The following is a 20,924-nucleotide window of genomic DNA, read 5'->3' as shown; positions in this document are numbered from 1 at the left end:
CAAATGAAGGATCGAAAGTGACGTTCAGTGATTGGATAGTTTGTATGCAAATGAAGGATCGAAAGTGACGTTCAGTGATTGGATAGTTTGTATGCAAATGAAGGATCAAAAGTGACGTTCAGTGATTGGATAGTTTTAGAAAGTTGTTACAGTAACAAGGTACTGGAGCTCTATATAAGCAGGCTGACTGAGCCCTTCAGTTCAGTTCAGTTCTGGCCTCAGAATAAAGAAGAGCTGTTTGAAGAATCGCTGTGTCGTCTGATATGTTCACCCACAACTTAACAGTGAGTTCTATGAGTTCTCTAAAACAAGGATTTCCATGCATTCTGCCCTCCTTCAGAGCCCAAAGTTCTCTGAATTAAGCTGTCTGCTACCCTGAGAAGGAAAGCCACCCCCATACAAAACTGTATTTGTCATTTATGGCCTACAAGCCATAGCTGCAAGGTGGGAAATTAGTAAAGTCTCCCTGTTAACTCTGGAGTGCTTGTAAAGGCAATCCTTACTTATAGAATCATAGCATTGTTGAGTGACTCTTGAAAGGCCTGTAACTGCACAAGCATCACTACACCTTATGTAGCACCCCTATATTATCTCACCTCCATTCCTCGTTGGTTAAATTGACCAAGATGTTCATATCTTCATTTTGCATGAGCTGGTAAACAGCACTCACATGATGGTTTTCAAGAACTGATTTATCATTGTACAAAAGTGCCATTTCTGACCTAGAATAAAAAAAAACTAGCCCTATTACCCAAAACAGACCTAGGAAGGGCTGCACAGTCACAGATTGAACATTTCTTTTTCCTGGTGCCAGGTCATCCCCAAAGATGAAAATATACCATTTTTAGGGGGGAAATGTTGACTTTTTAGAGTACTGGTTTTCACACTGTGCTCTGGGGATCTGACATCTATTAGCAAGCACTCCACTGGTTCCAGCAGAGGGAGAGATGGGCAATCTAGCTCTGCTGAGCTGCTTCTATTTCAGCCACTCAGTTCTACCATTTCAGTTTAGGTGGAGCTGCAATGGTCACACTGGAAAATGACAAAAGAGACTTACCTTGTCCTAACATGGAAATGGTTTGTGGTTCCAGTATGTTCATAATCATGGATTGACGTGCTGAAAAGAATTGCTAATATCTCCAGGTCAGTGAACCAATGCTAGTGAGAAGAATTAAAAGTCAGTCATGTCCTGCATGCAACTAACAATTAGACATGTCTCCTCTAGTACCGTATTTTTCGCTCGATAACACGCACCTGACCATAACACGCACATCGTTTTTAGAGGAGGAAAACAAGGGGAAAAACATTCTGAATGAAACAGTGGATGTATCATTTTTGTGCTTCATGCTGTGGCCACAGACATGTGATCTGATGGTGAATTTGGGGTGACCCAATGCAAAAATCCTGAGAATCCCTGTGGATCCATGCTTTGTAACCACGTTTTTGCACCATTGCAGCCCCAGGCAACAGTGGGTGTGTGATTTTGGGGGGGGCAGGCTGTAGCCATGGACATGCTATGTGCTCTGATGGTGAATTTGGGGTGACCCAATGCAAAGATCCTGAGGATCCATGTTTTGTAACCACGTTTTTGCACCATTGCAGCCCCAGGCAACAGTGGGTGCGTGATTTGGGGGGGGGCAGGCTGTAGCCATGGACATGCTATGTGATCTGATGGTGAATTTGGGGTGACCCAATGCAAAGATCCTGAGGATCCATGTGGATCCATGCTTTTTAACCACATTTTTGCACCATTGCAGCCCCAGGCAACAGTGCGTGTGTGATTTTTGGGGGGCAGGCTGTAGCCATGGACATGCTATGTGATCTGATGGTGAATTTGGGGTGACCCAATGCAAAGATCCTGAGGATCCATGTGGATCCATGCTTTTTAACCACATTTTAAGTGGGGAAGGAAGGAAAAATACAGAATGGACAAGGAGCACGAGAGGGGTGTGCAGAGAAGCAGCTGGCTAAGAATGCAGGAGAGGGGTATAACGGGAGGGAGGAAAGGAAGGCAAAAGTTTTCCCTCACCTACCCACCCAAGCCAGCCAGCTCTCTCTCTCTCTCTCTCTCTCTCTCTCTCTCTCTCCCCTGCATGTTTTCAGCAGCACCGGAGCGCAGAGACGACACTCTGCTTGCCTGGAGGGGAGGGGCTTTCCCTGCTCTTTGTTCCGTTTGAGCAAACACAGCAAGGAAACAGAGAAGGGTGGGCAGTAAGACCCTGAGGCAGAATGCAGGAAAGCAGCCACTTCCTCTTTTCAGGTTTCCCTTCTCCGAGACGCGCGATTTGATTTTTGCCTGATTTTTTTTGCCATTTGGCTCCAGGGACCACACATTCGCTCAATAACACGCACAGACATTTCCCCTTCCTTTTTAGGAGAAAAAATCTGCGTGTTATAGAGGGAAAAATACGGTAGTTTTTCTTTTTTGACTGGTAATAGCAGCTGCCAGGGTGGGGGGTTATTTGGGATCATGGTGCGCATTTTGTCCTGTGGGCCAAGCAGCATATTGGAGAAAGGCTTCCGCTTCCTCCCACAATACTGGGGACAATGGTGGAGTCTATGCCTGACGCTCCTGAGTAATCTATACCTAGGGTTCCTCCTAAATCTTATGCCAGCCTTTCTGAATCCTGTGCACTAACACAAGTTCATCTGCCTTAGCTTTTCCATTGATCTCATGAGTCAATGCATTTTTTTAATAGCATGGCAACACCATGTATAATTCACTGGTTCCCAGATTCTATTTCCTGCCTTGCAGGGGGTTGGACTAGATGACACTCGGGGTCCCTGTCTAGCTCTACACTTCTGTGATTCTATGATTCTGGGTCAGCTACATTCTGTGATCCTGGGTCAGCTATATCCTGTGGCTACTGATGTGTTAGTAAATAATGAATATAGACCTTAGTAAAGAACTATAGTATGTGAGTTTCTAAAATTATTCTAACAATAGGCTTTCCTAGGTCAAGAAAAGGAGGACCTAAGAATCCCAAATGCTCTTTTCCTTCACTGTAGGGCATTTCTTACCATCATACCAGTGTGAAGCATTATGCAATGCACAGTTTGGGTAACGTCTGTAGCATGGATCACATTGTGATATGGATTTTGGTGCTTGCTGTAGCCAACTTCCAGAGCACTTGCAAATGAAATCAGGCAGGTAATCGGGATCTATGGAAGGCAAGAATTAGGACATGCTTAGAACTGGAAATAAACATTTTTATTGCAACCATTGGCAAGACCAGTTGTATGACAAACAGCCTTCTGAATTTATCATTCGGACGTGACAGAGGAGACTTAAGATTTAGGTCCAGACATTCAGGGGTCAAATGAATGTTCCTGGGTTGTTTCCACCCAAACCATTGTGCATGGAAAGCAACAGCCACACTCACAATAGGACTTCCCCTCTTCTCGCCCCCCCTTGCCCCGTCCCTGATCGCTTTCCAGCAACCCTCCAGAGCAGATTTGGGGACGGTGCAGATGCACAGAAGCAAGTGAAACATCCATGGTGGCACCATGGCATGGAATGGACAGATGGAGGCAAGAATTAGGGCTCATCCACATGGGAGTTTAATGTAGATTGGAAGCTCCATGTGCATTGATTTTTTAGGTGTCATCCATCCAACTGGCAGCCCACAGCTTTCCAACACAAAACTTGGATTTTCCCAATCTGGGGTAATCTGGAAAGGGGAACTTCTCTGCAGGGCAACCCCCCCCCCCCCACTCTCCCAGTGCAGCCACACACTCACTCTGTGAACACGCCCCTTTGCTTCACTATGTGCTTTATTTCACACCTATCATAATTTTTTCTCATTTGCTTAGATACTGCCGTATTATAATTTTCCCTTCAAGAACATGGAATTTGCTCTGTTAAAAGAAAGTCTGGAAACACTGGATTGTTAACATACTAAGATTTAACTAGATAAGTTCCTGACCTTGAATTGTCTCAGAAGATCATACTTGTTGAACAGATCACACATCAGGTATTTTAAGCTGTGCCCTTCACAAGTTTCATTTAAGGCAAATACATCAAAATCCCATTTATCAATGTCCTGTTGGTAATTGAAAACACACAAAAAAGCACTTTTATTTCTTAATCTAGGTTCCTGGACAACATATAAAATGTAAAATGTGAAAATATAAATGCAAACATTTTCGTTTCCCAAGTCACGTGAGTAAAAAATGTAATACCAATGAATGTAGTTATGGCAGATTATTGAAAGCGTGTAGATAATAATTTCCATTAAATAAAGACAACCTGTTTGCCACATTTGGCTTACAGATATGGGAGTTTACAGAGATCAAAGCAGCAATTTATTAGGTGTTCTTGTGGCTGGTCATAATAGTTTATTACAGATCTTCATTTTATGGCTGCAAAGTTCTCAGATCCACCACCCCTAACTATGCCGAGGAGACTCATGGGATTCAAGGCACACAAGAAACGAAACCCCTATTTCAGAGCAGGAAGGGTCTCAGACCTACAAGCCAGAGATGCAGACAGATGAACTCCCTCAACTGAATGACCTCCTCCTTCTCTGGACACCCAGCCACAGCAGGCCCCCTGGCTCCCGTGAGAAGGTCCTCACACCCTTCCAAGAAGGCTCTCTTGGCCAATGACTTCTGCCATCAATACAAATGGCTTCTTTCTTTCTTTCTTTCTTTCTTTCTTTCTTTCTTTGATTTAAGAAATGAAGCAACTCTGACAGGTGGTCATCCAACCTCTGCTTAAAAACCTCCAAGGAAGGAGAGTCCACCACCTCCCGAGGAGACCGTTTTATTTTATTATTTTTTAAAAAACCACTTTCACCTTAAAAGCTGCAATTACTTTCTCTGGATAAGCCAAACCACTTGCACTGGTGGGTGTACGGAACATCCTAGGAGAACAAATGAAATATATGTAAGCCATAGATTATTTTCTAAGACCCTTAGAGTAGGTCAAGTCAAGTAGTGGGGGAGACTCTATGTGGCAAAGCAGGAAGAGGGTTGGACTAGGGCTGATGAGGCAACCCCGGTGGAAATCCCCACATGGCCATGAAGTTCACTGGATGGTCTCTAAATGTTGCCCCCCACAACGGGACAGGGCTGCTCCGTCAAACGTTATAAACAGCTAATTGCCCCTGGGCCATTTCTCAGGCTGCTGAGAGGCTGGCATGGTCCTGCCCTGCTGCCCCTACTCCCAGTGAAATGGGTCTGGCAAGAAGCCTTGAGGCAACAGAAGCTTTTCCCCCAGCCTAATGCTGGTGTGTCTTGTGACTTCAAGGCTCCTTGTTCTCACTGGGCTGGGAAAGTGGGGCGAATGTGCTGCATTGGAGCCCTTGCCTTCAGGAAAGGTGAGCAGTGAGATGGAGACAAAAGCCCCAACTCCTTGTCCTGCATCAGAGGCAAGTGAGGAAGAAAGATAGACATGGGGATCTGCTGCCCTGGTGGATCCTGCTGCCTGAGGCAGTCGCCTCACCTTGCCTCACCTAAATCTCCCATCTCCCGCGCTCTCTCTTCATAGAGAACGGGTTTAGGGTTGTCATGATTCTGATGCCAACGGATGTGTGGGTGCTGGTGGCTCTTGGTGTGGGAGGGGATGTTCCCCACCTCTGCATTATGCCGTTAACAACCAGCTCTCGACCTGACCTTATTTTGCATATTCCATTAAGTGTGCCACAGAGAATATCTTCTCGGTCACAGTGACACCTGCCGTAATTCCCTCCACGAATCCTTTGTTTAATGGGAAGAAGCAGCACCTTTCCCTGCAGCCCCAGCTCAGACCACCCTGGCTGTGCCACTGCTGGAGTGAGCAGGAAGCAGAGGACCACTCCAGCCCCCGCTGGGTGAGCTTGCTGGTGCTGCTTCACATCTGGTCCTGGGCCTCCTGGGGGGTCCTGGGCCCCCCAGACTCCCTGTGTTTCTGGTCTTATAATGAACACGCGTGTATGTGTAAATTGGTGAATAAGATTCCGGATGTAACATTTCTTGAAGGGACTGCGTTAGATGCACCTTTAATTCCACCAGTCATGAGCTACAGAGTTTAGGCTCATTACTTGTTCTATGCCCCTGCTCACCTTTTTACCAAAACACTAGCCTGGACTGCATATGAAATAGTTCGAATGCTTGGCTGATCCTCAGGTCTGATACTGTACGCCTCTTTTTTCCTTGCGAAGGTAACAGTCAGCCAGTCCTGTACTTCTAAAGGCACTGATCCCCACTGGATATTAGAGAGGTCGTCCTCAGTGTCCAAAAGGCTCCTGCAAGGAACAGAGATATGTATTTAAATAATATATACCCCAGTTTTCAAATAAATTAAGTAGCTAAAAGAAAGATTAAAATATAGCAACAATTTAAAGAGCAATTCTAAAAGTCACATATAAAATGCCCAACAGAAATACCAGCAAAACCAACTTAAAACATCAAAATCAATTATAAAATGCCTTCCAATAAATAAATAAATGCTATCATCCTCTTTACCACCGCCACCAGAATGATATTAGTGGCCTGGTTTAACATGTTTATTTTTTATTTTCCTGTCACACTATTCTATAGATGGGATACATTAGGGTTGGGGCCCTTGTGGCCCTCCATCATCCCTGACCATATGGGCCATGCTGGCTGAGGCTGAAGGGAATTGGAGCACAGCAACGTTTGAAGGGCCACATCTTGCCCACCTTTGGCCTAGATCTCCTGGGTTAGGGAATTTCTCTTTTATTTGCCATTCCCCAGGTGTCCTAGTTCAGGGGTTCTCAAACTTCTATCCCTAGGACTCACTTGAGAGAGCAAAACACAACAGAAGATCACAATGGAGGTGCCAGGGTGCAGCCACAACAAAATGGCAATGGATGGGGATTGGGGCAATCAGCACACAATTTTTGACATTTTCTATTGATATCTAATCTGTGTTTGGAGATTGATAAAAGGAATAATGCCAATGATCTGCAGTTCTTATTTAAGATGATGATTACAATCTCAGGACCTCATAGCTCCTACATCCAGCCTAATTTATGTATTTTGGTTGGGGGATTAGTGTTTTTCCTTCTCCCCTCCCAATTTGTGTAACTTGTTGGTCCTAATAAAAGTATTGTCCAAGTGTGGATTTTGGACTTTTCATGCAGCTTCTGTTATAAAAGTCATATATACCTGTAATGGCTTTAGGGGTTGCTTGTGCGTAAGTTACCGCCGCTCTGGGCTAGGTTGCCTGGTTAAACCGTTTCTCCCTGGACAACCATCCATTCCGTGGCTGTTCAGTCGCTAGCAGAATCCGTCAGTGGGCGTTTCTTGAACCTCTTCCAGCAAAGAAGTTCTTTGACGCCAAGTCGCCGCCTACTTTCCCTGCGCAGAAGTCTTCTGCGCAGGGTGGGTGTGGGCAGCGGAGGACCTGTGCTCTCCTCGCTGGTCTCCTGCGAAAAGTCCTGGAGCCTGCTCTCTGCTTCCCCCATCGGCCCCCCTCTATCCCTGGTGTTGCGCTGATTTTCTTCCCCAACCAGAGACCTGCCTCTCTCCCTGCTTGGCCCTTCTCCAGCATCGCTGTGGAGCCTTGCCTCCTCCTCTAGTTCCGATGGCAGTTCCCTGACAATACCGTATGTTTTTAAAAAATATGTTGACCATTTAACTAGGGTTGGACAATGTGACTGAAACAGCTGTCAGAGCCAAAAGAAAGAGTGGCAAGCTTCTGATCAGGCCGTGTTCTTGGGTCAGATGAAACACAACGAGGACTGGGAGCCGTGGGGCCCATCCCTGCCCTCAGCTTAGAAACAATCGTTGAGACAGCTAGAGCGCCGGTGGCGATGACCCATTCTGAAGCTGACCGGACACGGGTTAGAGCTCAGTGTCGAGCCTACCAAGTGGCGTTAGCGACGGCAAAGAAGACTTTCTTCACCGCCTCTATTGCATCTGCAGAAAACAGCAGCAGGAGACTTTTTCAGGTGGTTCGCAATCTAGCGGAACCACCTGCTACATCGGGGCCCAGTACGGGCCACATGATCTCCTGCAATGATTTTGCAAAGTTTTTTGCAGATAAAGTCGCTCAGATTCGGGAAGAGGTAGACGCCACCGTGGGAGCAGGGCCGAGGCGAGAGAGTGCCAGAGTCCTGTCTAGTCAAATTGCGTGGGATCAGTTCCAATCTGTTACCTCCGAGGATGTGGACAGGCTGCTTGGACGAGTGAAACCAACCACCCACCTGTCTCCTTGATCCTTGCCCATCCTGGCTCATAAAAGCTAGCCGGGAAGGGCTGGGCGATGGGCTTCGTGGAGTGGTGAATGCTTCCCTCCGTGAGGGAGCCTTCCCAGACCCGCTGAAAGAGGCGGTTATTAAACCGCTTCTTAAAAAAACATCTTTAGATGCGGCCACGATAGCCAACTATCGCCCAGTCTCAAATCTTCCATTCTTGGGCAAGGTGATTGAGCGAGTGGTTGCTGAACAACTCCAGGCACGCCTGGAAGAAGCGGACCATTTGGATCCCTTCCAGTCGGGATTCAGGCCTCATCATGGGACTGAAACTGCCTTGGTCGCACTGGTTGATGATCTCCGGTGGGCTAGGGACAAAGGTGAGAGCTGTTTCCTAGTTCTGCTGGATCTCTCAGCGGCATTTGATACCATCGACCATAACATCCTTCTGGACCGTCTTGAGGGGCTGGGAGCTGGGGGCACTGTCATACAGTGGTTCCGTTCCTTTCTCCTGGGCCGTGTTCAGAAAGTGGTGGTGGGGGATGAGTGTTCAGACCCCTGGGCTCTCACTTGTGGGGTGCCTCAGGGTTCTGTCCTCTCCCCCATGCTTTTCAACATCTATATGCAGCCGCTGGGAGAGATCATCAGGGGGTTTGGGCTGGGTGTTCATCAGTATGCGGATGATACCCAGCTCTACCTCTCTTTCAAATCAGAACCAGTGAAGGCGGTGAGGGTCCTGTGTGAGTGCCTGGAGGCGGTTGGAGGTTGGATGGCGGCTAACAGATTGAGGTTGAATCCTGACAAGACAGAAGTACTGTTCTTGGGAGGCAGGAGGCGGGCAGGTGTGGAGGATTCCCTGGTCCTGAATGGGGTAACTGTGCCCCTGAAGGACCAGGTGCGCAGCCTGGGAGTCATTTTGGACTCGCAGCTGTCCATGGAGGCACAGGTTAAATCTGTGTCCAGGGCAGCTGTTTACCAGCTCCATCTGGTACGCAGGCTGAGACCCTATCTGCCTGCAGACTGTCTTGCCAGAGTGGTGCATGCTCTGGTTATCTCCCGCTTGGACTACTGCAATACGCTCTACATGGGGCTACCTTTGAAGGTGACCCGGAAACTACAACTAATCCAGAACGCGGCAGCTAGACTGGTGACTGGGAGCGGCCGCCGAGACCACATAACACCGGTCTTAAAAGACCTACATTGGCTCCCAGTACGTTCCGAGCACAATTCAAAGTGTTGGTGCTGACCTTTAAAGCCCTAAATGGCCTCGGCCCAGTATACCTAAAGGAGCGTCTCCACCCCCATCGTTCTGCCCGGACACTGAGGTCCAGCGCCGAGGGCCTTCTGGCAGTTCCCTCACTGCAAGAAGCCAAGTTACAGGGAACCAGACAGAGGGCCTTCTCGGTAGTGGCACCCTCCCTGTGGAACGCCCTCCCACCAGATGTCAAAGAGAACAACAACTATCAGACTTTTAGAAGACATCTGAAGGCAGCCCTATTTAGGGAAGCTTTTAATGTTTGATGTATTAGAGGATTTTAATATTTTTTTGGAAGCCACCCAGAGTGGCTGGGGAAGCCCAGCCAGATGGGCGGGGTACAAATAATAAATTATTGTTGTTGTTGTTGTTGTTGTTGTTGTTGTTGTTGTTATTATTGTTATTATTATTATTATTATTATTATTATAGAAGTGAAGATGCTGGACTTACAGCAGAGTGGCAGAAAGTTTCTTCTTGGCCCTTTGATCACAGGTTTTTGACTTTGCTGAGGTATAATTTGTTCTGGCACCAAGCTTCCCCCGTTTATCCTGTGTCATATTTGCAGCTGTTTTGTCTACTAACTTTACTGCAGTAAGTTGCTACATTTAAATATACGTAAGCTAATAGTATCCCCCTATCCCTAACATGCACATCATTCTTATAAATACCTTGTGGATGTCAGTTCAGCAGAAGGAAGTCAAGCCCTTACACAAGCATTGTGATGTCATCCTGATGTAGCCACTAACAACCTTGGCGTAAACAGCAGTCCACACTTACTTCCCAGGGTTGTTCCCCCCTCCCTCGCTTATATTTTATGTGAAAACCTAGTGGTACTGACAACAGATGCAAGGATTGCTAAAGTACATGTCAAAAGCAGGAGAATCTAGTAGCTCTGAGATGAAATAGTGAAATAGATGAAATTGTCCAACCCTAGTTAAATGGTCAACATATTTTAAAAAAAACTTTTATGGACTGTTATCCTTTCTGTGGGATAAATCAGCCTCATATAACCAACATGCTAAACACTAATTAATGCATGAAGGGGTTAAGACCATAAAGTAAGCTGTCGTGCCAGCCTTAGCTAAGTCACTGCCCCTCGCCTTGGGAGGAAAGGTTATCATGCCATTCCACCATGTGATTCCACCAGTAAGGAGGTTTAAGCAGGGTGCTCCAAGCTTAGACAGTGTGGCTTAAGCAGCCATCTTTGTGTTTCTATACAAATAATCTAGAAACATTCACCACTTTGGAACCTAAGTTTTACTGCCTGCATTTTCAGACTGCTGTATGGAAAAGCACATAAATTTGACCTTTGAAGAGTTTGACCTTTGAAGAGTTGAAAACCTTTTTTAAAAAAAACAAAACCAGAACATTTTTATTTGATTTTACAATTATGAAATTATAACAATCCACATTGTTGTTTAGTCGTTTAGTCGTGTCCGACTCTTCGTGACCCCATGGACCAGAGCACGCCAGGCACTCCTGTCTTCCACTGCCTCCCGCAGTTTGGTCAAACTCATGCTGGTAGCTTCAAGAACACTGTCCAACCATCTCGTCCTCTGTCGTCCCCTTCTCCTTGTGCCCTCAATCTTTCCAAACATCAGTGTCTTTTCCAGGGAGTCTTCTCTTCTCATGATGTCTTCTGCTTCTGTTAGGTCCTTTCCACTTTTGTCTTTTATTATGGTAATCTTTGTACGAAATGTTCCTTTCATATCTCCAATTTTCTTGAACAGATCTTGAACAGACAAAGGCAACAATCCACATACATATCCATATATTGAGATTACTCTCAATCTCACGACCCCCTCCCCATGGGGTCCTATTTTGAACACTTACAACTGCATATTCTTCCATACTCTAAATTTTATATTAATCCATATTATCCATAGTATTTGTTACATTACAAGTGGAATTGCTGTTGTTGTTTAGTTGTTTAGTCGTGTCCGACTCTTCGTGACCCCATGGACCAGAGCACGCCAGGCACTCCTGTCTTCTGCTGCCTCCCGCAGTTTGGTCAGACTCATGCTGGTAGCTTCGAGAACACTGTCCAACCATCTCATCCTCTGTCGTCCGCTTCTCCTTGTGCCATCCATCCCAACATCAGGGTCTTTTCCAGGGAGTCTTCTCTTCTCATGAGGTGGCCAAAGTATTGGAGCCTCAGCTTCACAATCTGTCCTTCCAGTGAGCACTCAGGGCTGATTTCCTTCAGAATGGAGAGGTTTGATCTTCTTGCAGTCCATGGGACTCTCAAGAGTCTCCTCCAGCACCATAATTCAAAAGCATCAATTATTCTGTGATCAGCCTTCTTTATGGTCCAGCGCTCACTTCCGTACATCACTACTGGGAAAACCATAGCTTTTACTATACGGACCTTTGTTGGCAAGGTGATGTCTCTACTTTTTAAGATGCTGTCTAGGTTTGTCATTGCTTTTCTCCCAAGAAGCAGGCATCTTTTAATTTCGTGGCTGCTGTCACCATCTGCAGTGATCATGGAGCCCAAGAAAGTAAAATGTCTCACTGCCTCCATTTCTTCCCCTTCTATTTGCCAGGAGGTGATGGGACCAGTGGGCATGATCTTCATATTTTGCGCTCTCCTCTTTCACCCTCAATAAAAGGTTCTTTAATTCCTCCTCACTTTCTGCCATCAAGGTTGTGTCATCTGCATATCTGAGGTTGTTGATATTTCTTCCGGCAATCTTAATTCCGGCTTGGGATTCATCCAGCCCAGCCTTTCGCATGATGAATTCTGTATATAAGTTAAATAAGCAGGGAGACAATATACAGCCTTGTCGTACTCCTTTCCCAATTTTGAACCAATCAGTTGTTCCATATCCAGTTCTAACTGTAGCTTCTTGTCCCACATAGAGATTTCTCAGGAGACAGATGAGGTGATCAGGCACTCCCATTTCTTTAAGAACTTGCCATAGTTAGCTGTGGTCGACACAGTCAAAGGCTTTTGCATAGTCAATGAAGCAGAAGTAGATGTCTTTCTGGAACTCTCTAGCTTTCTCCATAATCCAGCGCATGTTTGCAATTTGGTCTCTGGTTCCTCTGCCTCTTCTAAATCCAGCTTGCACTTCTGGGAGTTCTCGGTCCACATACTGCTTGAGCCTTCCTTATATAATAAGTGGAATTAAAATCCTGCTAATGTTTCCATCTGCTTACAGTGGTCTCCTAGATAACTTATAATTTTTCCCATTCTTTTTAAAAGTTTTTGTTCTCCTGGTTCCTTACTAAATGTGTGGTTTCTTTCTATGCTAAGGGAACTGGAGAACTTTGGGATTAACTTAGAATAGTCTGTTTTAGAGGTCTAACAGCCTATATTCTCATGCTTTGCTGCATGTTTTGTGATTTTAAATCATCATCAAATACTTGCCCCAAACCTGGATCTAGACATCCAGGGAAGTTGTCTTTTATTTTATTAGATTAAGCAACAGTTTCAAATTTCAGAAATATAGTCATACTTTATTTGAAACTAATATTAAAAACTAATACTGTAATAAAATGACAACTTATAGTAGCAGCACACCATAAAAACATAACAGCCAACAATAGTTAAGCAGATCTTGTACACTAGGCATTTAGTGCAGAATTTGTTCAGTTATTATGGGATACTCACCCAACATCCAATCATTGCAATCCTGGACTTTTTCCTGTCTTTCCTCTGGCAACAAAAAGTCCTCCCTTTTTTCAGAAGAGCAGCACTAACTGCACAGGTGTGTTTTTTGAAGTCCATGGTTTGAAGAAGGGCAATGATGTATCAGGCAGGTGAACAATCACAGAGCACACTCACCATAATATTTCCAGTGGGTGCCATTTTATACTGTATTGTTCATTTTAATCTGTCTTTTCATTACTGGTTATAATTTTTAATATTAAAAATTTGTTAAATACCACTTAAATGAAAGTGTTACAGCATTAAAGTATGATGATATTATGCTATTATAAAAATGTTTGTTAAAAAGCCATTTCTCTCATCGTCATTTATTACCTTTGTAAGGTGGTAGTGACCAGAAAGTCCCCCCTTCTTTTCAGAATTAGCATTATAGTGTTGCAGCTCTATACTTTCATTTAAATGGCATTTCCATATTTTAAAACATTCTTAAAATTATAACTAAACAAAGCATTTTGTGTTAATTAAAAGATTGATTAAAAACCCCAATGTCTGATAAAACAACAGCCACTGTGGCAAATGTGGGCTTAGAGTCAAGGGCAGCTCAGGTCAATTGGGACCTTCCCTTTGACATAGACAGCAGCCATGTCAAGCCTGCTGGTGCGTAGGACTGAACATAGCAGATTGTACACATTTTAAAAAGCACAATATGCTCACTAGTATAGAGAGTTGCTTGCAATTCCGCTTGCCACTTGCAAAAGAAGAGCAACAATTGGGAAGCCTCAGGTGCTACCCATCTGGAAGCACCTCAAAAGAGTTCAGGCCATCCTTTTTTCAGATAGGGAAGAGCAGTTGGAAAGATGCCTTCCTTAAAATATTTAATAAATCTGCAGCGTCACAAAACCTTACAACCCAATTCTCTTATCGTGCAATATTCACCCTTTACCTTATTTGCACAGGCTGTCTAAAATTCAATGCCTAAGCCTGTGTGACATGCATCTGCTGAAAACATTCCTGTAAAGATTTCTCCTTTAAAGCTCTGCAGCTTTAACAAGGGAGGAGCCAGTTCCCATAGAGAGTAAGTAACAACAGACTGGGGGATTTTGTCATCAGCAGACAGACTTTGCTTTCTTTATTGCAGGGGCAAAATCTCATGTTGTCTTTCTCTCCTAATGTCAGTGGGACTTAAGCCCAAACAAGGGGACATAGGATTGGAGCATGAGCACAGACGGTAGGCATGTGATTCATTTTCAGCAAAGACTGCCTGTAAATATTTTCTTTCTTACTACTTTCCTTTTACAGTGGTACCTCGGGTACTTAATTCAATCCGGAGGTCCGTACTTAACCTGAAACTGTTCTTAACCTGAAGCACCACTTTAGCTAATGGGGCCTCCTGCTGCTGCCGTGCCGCCAGAGCACGATTTCTGTTCTCATCCTGAAGCAAAGCTCTTAACCTGAAGCACTATTTCTGGGTTAGCGGAGTCTGTAATCTGAAGCGTATGTAACCCGAGGTACCACTGTACCACTAATAACTGTGTCTCATTTGGATAAAAAAGTATTATCATGCAGGATTTGGGTTTTCAGTTTTTTGTTTTTGTTTTGTCTTGCACAGAGCTTAATGTAACAGCATGACAGAGCTGCACGAAGCTGTAGCATTGGGCAATTGTGACTTGGTGGGTGAGATTCTCAAGACAGGGCTGTGTGACCCAAATTGCAAAGATATTTATTGGAGTGACAGAACACCACTGCACTGGGCTGCAGCAAAAGGTAAGTAATAAATCTCTTCTACTGCATTCACAAAGAGGGTACTAATCTCACAGAAAAAAAACAGCAGAATTCAGAAACAAATAGAACATTTCAGTCTCCTAAGATTCTCTGCTGCTGACCTGACCTGAAAAGTGACATTCTCCAAAGAAAGAAATTCCAAAGGGTGGCTGCAGCATGAAATGTCTGAATGACAGCTCGTTGAGAGGTTAGTTTCTGTTCACATAGGCCTTATGTGAGTTGTTGGTTTCCTTTTCCACTAGGAGTAGGAAATACATAACAGTGTTAAGATGACTGCACTATGACCAATTACTGCTTTTGTAAATGGTCACTGTATTTACTGAATTGCCCCAAATCTCATCTGTTGCCTGTCTTGGCCATTTGACAGCACTGCTTGCAATTCTTGTCTTTTCATGCGCATGTCTACACATCAACACAACATTACACTTTGTTCATTTGACGAAATGGTTTTGAGCCATGAAAGCTTAGCTTACAATAAATCGGTTCGTTTTAAAGGCTGGTGGGGGGAACATGTGGCCCTCCAGGTCTTTGACTCCAACTCCCATCAGCCCCAGCCAGCCTGGTTGAGGGCCAGGAATGGTGGATGAGAGCCAGCATGTGGGGAGCCACCATTTAACACTATACACACACACACACCTTAAGGTGCCACAGAGACTTGGGTGTATTTGCAGCAACCGAGGCTGGCCCACTCACGAGGCAAGGGTGGCAGGATCCACGGGGCAGCAGGTCCTGATAGAGATCTTTATTTTCTCCTCCGCCCTTGTTCCTGTTGTACATCTTCCCTCACCCTTCTTACCTGGCATGGAGGGGGACACTATTTTGTGATTTGCCTCAGGTAGCAGGTGGCTGCAACTGGAACTTGTCTATAATGAAGAAATTCCACTGTGATCCATTTCACCCACTTGGCTCCCATCCTTGTATTTCTACAGGGCACTCAAAGATAATAAAACTGCTTGTGGAGCATGGTGCTCGCCTGTGCTTGAGAACTGAAGCAGGATGGACGGCAGCTCATTTTGGGGCTGAATCAGGGAAACTAGGAGTGTTGAGAACCCTTCATTCTCTGCATGCGCCTATTGATGCTGCAGATCTCTATGGGGACACACCCAAGAGGATCGCAGAGATCTACGGACACAAAGATTGCGTCACGTTCTTAGACGTGTAAGTATCAACAAATTGTTAACAGATAAATCAATTATTATTAGCTAGATTTATATCCCACTCCTCAGCTGGTAGAGCAGAGAAACTACATCATTCAAAATAAAATAAAAAAGTTATTTTAAAAAATCAAGTTAAAAGAATGCAATTTAAAGCAGGGATTAGTATAAAAATCAGATTAAGAAGATGAGGCTCTAAAAATAACAGTGTTTGAGTGACAATAAAGAGGCAGCCAAATCCCCACTGGAAGGGATATTCCAAAGCTCCAGTACCACAACCTGTGCAGGTGCCTCAGGACCCCCAGGGGAGTTACGTGACGCTGCCCTGGCTGTGCAAGGCTGAAGGCGAGTGTCAAGGAGTCCTGGGGGGGTGCCAGCCAGGAGGACGGACTAACCAGGCAACCTGTAGGGGGGGGTGCATTGCCATGAGGGCTGGTTGGCCCATAGTTAAGCCAGCTGTTGATCCACACAGCTGTCCTGGTGGGCTCCACTATGACTCTCTGGCCTGCGGGGGGGGGGGGGGGAGGCAGCCAGGTATGCTTGCCCCAGGCCTTGGAGAGCTAACCTGGCCAGGGCTCCTTTCAGTGCCCCCCCTCCAGGCCTGCCAGACCTCTGCTGTCATGCGAAGAGCAAGACTCGCACCCCGGCCTCACATAAGCTCTGCAATGGCCTCTCTCCCCTTCCTGGCATCCTAGGTCTGAACCAAGGATTTTCAGTCCCCCCCCCCCAACCAGGGGCTTGTCCACACCAGAGCAAAAAGTAGATCCCAATCCATTGTGGTCCTGGACAAACAAAATGTAACATAGAAATAAGTGGTTTGGGTTACTGATTGAAAAGAACCAATCAGCACACTAAGAATATTATATTTTATTGCATAAATAAAAGGTAAAGGTAAAGGGACCCCTGACCATTAGGTCCAATTGTGACCGATTCTGGGGTTGTGGCGCTCATCTCGCTTTACTGGCCGAGGGAGCCGGCATACAGCTTCTGGGTCATGTGGCCAGCATGACTAAACCGCTTCTGGCGAACCAGAGCAGCGCACGGAAATGCCGTTTACCTTCCCGCCGGAGCGGTACCTATTGATCTACTTGCACTTTGACGTGCTTTCGAACTGCTAGGTTGGCAGGAGCAGGGACCGAGCAACGGGAGCTCACCCCGTTGCGGGGATTCGAACCGCCAACCTTCTGATCGGCAAGTCCTAGGCTCTGTGGTTTAACCCACAGCGCTACCCACGTCCCCTACTGAATAAATATGCCATATCAATTCCAGATGGCTTGAGAGGTTTTGTTGAATTTGGTGAAGATGACCATCCTTTCTCTTTCATCTAGGGCAGAGGTAGAGTGTAGGGAGTTCTGTCAGAGAGCAAAATTAAAGGGGACTCAGCTGGACCTGGAGGATGAAGATTGGGAGCGTAAAAAGGCAGAACCTTTGAAAAATAAAGCCTACACACAAAAGAAACCCACAAAAAAGCATGTGGGGAAAGACGATGATCCAACTCCTAGAGTAAGTAATGAGCAGAGCTCTATAGATGCAGCCCAGCTGCCTTAGCTAAGTAACACGGATACCTTCCTTTTGAGCAGCGCTTACAGCATCTTTTGGTTCGATGCAAACCATTTACTGGGCATATCTAGTAAAAATTAGAGGTGAAACCAGAGCAGGATGCCAAGAGGTTGGTGCCTGTGGTGGTGATGTTTCAGACACAAGGTTTATATACTTATGTATGCGTTTGCCATGTACATTTATGAACATTTATTTTATATTTGGGACCTTAGAATTCTAACAACAGGAGATAACACATTGCTGGATAAATCACACTGAAGAAAGAGATGCTGGTGATCAGAGATAAAGAATCCAGGAGGTGAATGTAAAGGAAGGGATTGAAGTTTGCAAACCTTCCCACTGTGGAAATGCTCAAGCAAACAGCAAATCGGAGGTCAGAACAACGAAAAACCAGAGTATAGCACTGGATTATTGACATGGCTAGAGCTTGTAAAGCAGGTCCAGAACCAGACCACCTTTGTGCAATTTCTATAGCTTTGCAAGAAACATGTAGATTGCTGTAACAGCCCATATTTTATTTTCTAAATCCAAGTGTCTCCAATTATACTTTGACTTCCAAGTATGAGGAACGCAATTAATGGTTGTGCCAATGCCCAAAATTTAGAAAACTGCAACAATGGACTGTTGTCAGACTTTGGGGGATCGGATCCCTCCCCCTGTGGCAGCAAATAAGCAGATAAAACGAAAGGAGCCTTCTTACCAAATAAGTTCTTTAATGATCACAGCAAGAGACAAAGGAATGCATATCTCTCTAAAAAATGGCGTTGCTCCCAGTAAAGTTTCACCCCCTCCGTCCCCATTAATTTACGTCACTCCTACGTTGGGTAATCTGAGCTTGTCACTGCTGAGCTCTCTGTTCTATCACTCTCAGAGCCCGTCTAGTCTTAGGCGAAGGGGGGGGGGTCAGGAATGCTGTCCAAGGACACTGAATCTGCCAGCTGTCTCTCTCTTGGCGTTTCCTCTTCTAGCTGCTCCTCCCTCAGTATTTTCCAGCTTTTCCCTCTGGACTATGTCCCTCTGCAAACCACTGTTCTAAATCAATACTGTCCTCCTGCCCTTGGGAAGGTTCAGAAAAAGGGGGTGGGCTCCCATCATTCCTCCTCAGTCCAGCTCCTGACAACTGTTATCCTTTAAAACAGCTTTTCCACTCAGGAGGAAAATCTTCATGCCATATCCTTAGAATATGGAAGTTGGATGAACAGCCACTGAGCTTTCAGACTTGTCCAGAGAAAGCAAACCCACTGAGTTATATCCATCATAATGAAGCTCCAGGTTTCTGAGAAATGTAAATATGGAGAGTATTCTTTTCACAGGCATGGTGTCATATGCTCAGTTTTGCATGCTTATGTAGAAAAGCTAAGTACCATGGATAACAGCGTTTAAAAACCATATGAGAAACATGGTGCGTTTCATTAACTCTGTGGAAACCTGAAGGTTGGAGTTCCAGATGCTATAATAAACAAAAACTTATCTTGCTATGCTTCACACAGTTTAAAATTGTTTTTGTTGTTGTTTTGGAAAAAAATATGAATAAGTCAATCTTCTTAATTCCCTGCTACCATTAAACTGATATTGGACTCACCATCTGAAATAGTTTGGTAGCAAATATATTCAAAATTTTGTGGACATTTTGATACATCATTTAGATATATTCTGGACACACTTATAGGTAAAGGTAAAGGTACCCCTGCCCGTACGGCCCACTCATGTCCAACTCTAGGGTTGTGCGCCCATCTCACTTAAGAGGCCAGGGGCCAGCGCTGTCCGGAGACACTTCCGGGTCACGTGGCCAGCGTGACGAAGCTGCTCTGGCGAGCCAGCACCAGCGCAGCACACGGAAACGCCGTTTACCTTCCCGCTATAAGCGGTACCTATTTATCTACTTGCACTTAGGCGTGCTTTCGAACTGCTAGGTGGGCAGGAGCTGGGACCAAAAGACGGGAGCTCCCACCGCTGCAGGGATTCGAACCGCCGACCATGCGATCGGCAAGTCCTAGGCACTGAGGGTTTTACCCACAGTGCCACCCGCGTCCCTTACACACTTGACACAGTTACAGATAGAAGGCACTATATAGAAGGATCTGGCAACTTCTGTTTCAGTGTATCTGAAGAAGTGTGCATGCACACGAAAGCTCATACCAAGAGCTAACTTAGTTGGTCTTTAAGGTGCTACTGGAAGGAAAAAATTTTTTTTGTTTTGACACTTGACACACTTAGCTTCCCCTAAACAATCCTTGGAACCACAGTTTGCTAAGGTTACTGGAAATCGTAGCTTGGTTTCCTTGATTCTTTAGCCTTTTGCTTTAAATGTGATTAAAATGTATGTTGTGGATGTGACCAGACATCCTAGGAGTTTCAAGAAGTAGACCCTTTCCCTTAGAGCTGCAGTGAGACAAAGGGGGAAGTCTTTCTAAACAAAGGATTCCTTCCTCCTATTCTTCTTCAATTTCATTTCTACTCCACTGGGGGGCGGGGGGGATCCCTTCCATTGGCAATATAGAAGGGAGGAAAGAAAAATAACAGACAAGCAAAGGAATGAAAGTGCCTCATTAAAGGGTTGCTTTTAAAAGTCTTAACCTGAAGGACTCCCATGTCCCTTATGCACCATCCAGAATGGTGTATCGGATCCCTGGGATCCTTGAGAGAAGGCCTCCTGACTTCTATTAGGGCTCATCTTTTGCTTGCCCTGTGCCTAGAAAGCAGCAAGTGTCTGAGCGGTTTCCCACTTGTCCAAGCCCTGTGGCCTTGGCCCGGCCTCTTTCCCCTGAAAACCCACTCTTCAGCACTCATTTGGAACCAACAGCTATCTGCGGAAAAACCCCTGGTAGTTTGTTCCAATTCAGTGCTATGCCACGGGTTTTCCTTGGAGAAACGGAAGTGTGGACGAGCCCTTCGTTTCTACACCAACAGGCAGGTCAGGTGGTGGCACCTTTGGAAGACTTCCTCTGGAAGCCAAACAGGAAGCTGCCATTCTAACGTTTTGTCACCTGCTGAAAATGTTCTTTTTCCACCAAGCATTTTTGGATAATTAATTTGATTCAATGTTGGTCATTTCTCTTCATTTTATAATCTTATAGTGTTATGATGTTTTAGTGATGTTATTTTCATGAGAGGGCAGTTTATAAATATTCAGAAATATAAATAGAAATAATAAGTAACAGTGGATTGAAACTTAAATTAAAGTGTGGAATCCTACATCATGCTAAGACAGTGGTTTTCAACCAGTATGCCATGGCACCCTGGGGCGCCTAATATCATATATCATATATCATCATATCATATCATCATATCATATCATATCATATCATATCATATCATATCATCATATCATATCATATCATATCATATTATATTATATTATATTATATTATATTATATTATATTATATTATTTCCCCAGCCACTTTTGGCAGCTCACA

General features: G+C 45.0%; 2 protein-coding genes across 7 annotated transcripts in view; one reads left to right on the top strand and one right to left on the bottom strand.

Moving 5' to 3' along the window:
• LOC310759367 (dual specificity calcium/calmodulin-dependent 3',5'-cyclic nucleotide phosphodiesterase 1A-like) overlaps positions 1–10,112 on the bottom strand; it is a 40,242-nt gene extending 30,130 nt beyond the window's left edge. The window contains exons 1-7 of one of the 4 annotated variants that reach the window (XM_083606479.1): positions 10,066–10,112; positions 6,045–6,227; positions 4,799–4,865; positions 3,927–4,043; positions 3,022–3,162; positions 1,058–1,158; positions 597–722 (exon numbers count right to left, since the gene is read on the bottom strand). In XM_083606479.1, coding sequence (XP_083462605.1) covers positions 597–722; positions 1,058–1,158; positions 3,022–3,162; positions 3,927–4,043; positions 4,799–4,864 — 551 coding nt within the window. In that variant the 5' untranslated portion in view covers position 4,865; positions 6,045–6,227; positions 10,066–10,112. Of the gene's footprint in view, positions 1–596; positions 723–1,057; positions 1,159–3,021; positions 3,163–3,926; positions 4,044–4,798; positions 4,866–6,044; positions 6,228–9,847 lie in introns of all 4 variants that reach the window. The other 3 variants (XM_083606478.1, XM_083606476.1, XM_083606477.1) reach the window with 3 other exon arrangements.
• Positions 10,113–14,097: 3,985 nt separating this feature from the next.
• ANKRD66 (ankyrin repeat domain 66) lies at positions 14,098–18,991 on the top strand. 3 transcript variants are annotated; one of them, XM_083606774.1, is made up of 5 exons: positions 14,103–14,238; positions 14,620–14,774; positions 15,722–15,950; positions 17,275–17,449; positions 17,719–18,991. In XM_083606774.1, exons 2-5 carry the CDS (start codon positions 14,636–14,638, stop codon positions 17,737–17,739), a joined length of 564 nt encoding a protein of 187 aa, XP_083462900.1. In that variant the 5' UTR covers positions 14,103–14,238; positions 14,620–14,635; the 3' UTR covers positions 17,740–18,991. The 3 variants fall into 3 exon arrangements, with proteins under 3 accessions (XP_083462899.1, XP_083462900.1, XP_083462898.1); XM_083606773.1 differs by having other exon boundaries at positions 14,098–14,273; positions 17,275–18,991; XM_083606772.1 differs by having other exon boundaries at positions 17,275–18,991.
• The last annotated feature ends 1,933 nt before the right edge of the window (positions 18,992–20,924 follow it).

This window comes from Podarcis filfolensis (genome assembly GCF_964270895.1).
Source record: "Podarcis filfolensis genome assembly, chromosome: 3".
NCBI classification, from domain to species: Eukaryota; Metazoa; Chordata; class Lepidosauria; order Squamata; family Lacertidae; genus Podarcis; species Podarcis filfolensis.
This window is presented reverse-complemented; position numbering and strand designations above follow the sequence as displayed.

Bases quoted from the DNA above. Each gene is read 5' to 3' on its own strand.
- ANKRD66 (XM_083606773.1), top strand. From the start codon at position 14,636: ATGACAGAGCTGCACGAAGCTGTAGCATTGGGCAATTGTGACTTGGTG. The intron at 14,775-15,721 runs GTAAGTAATAAA...GTATTTCTACAG, and splicing joins GCACTGGGCTGCAGCAAAAG to GGCACTCAAAGATAATAAAA. The intron at 15,951-17,274 runs GTAAGTATCAAC...TCTTTCATCTAG, and splicing joins TGCGTCACGTTCTTAGACGT to GGCAGAGGTAGAGTGTAGGG.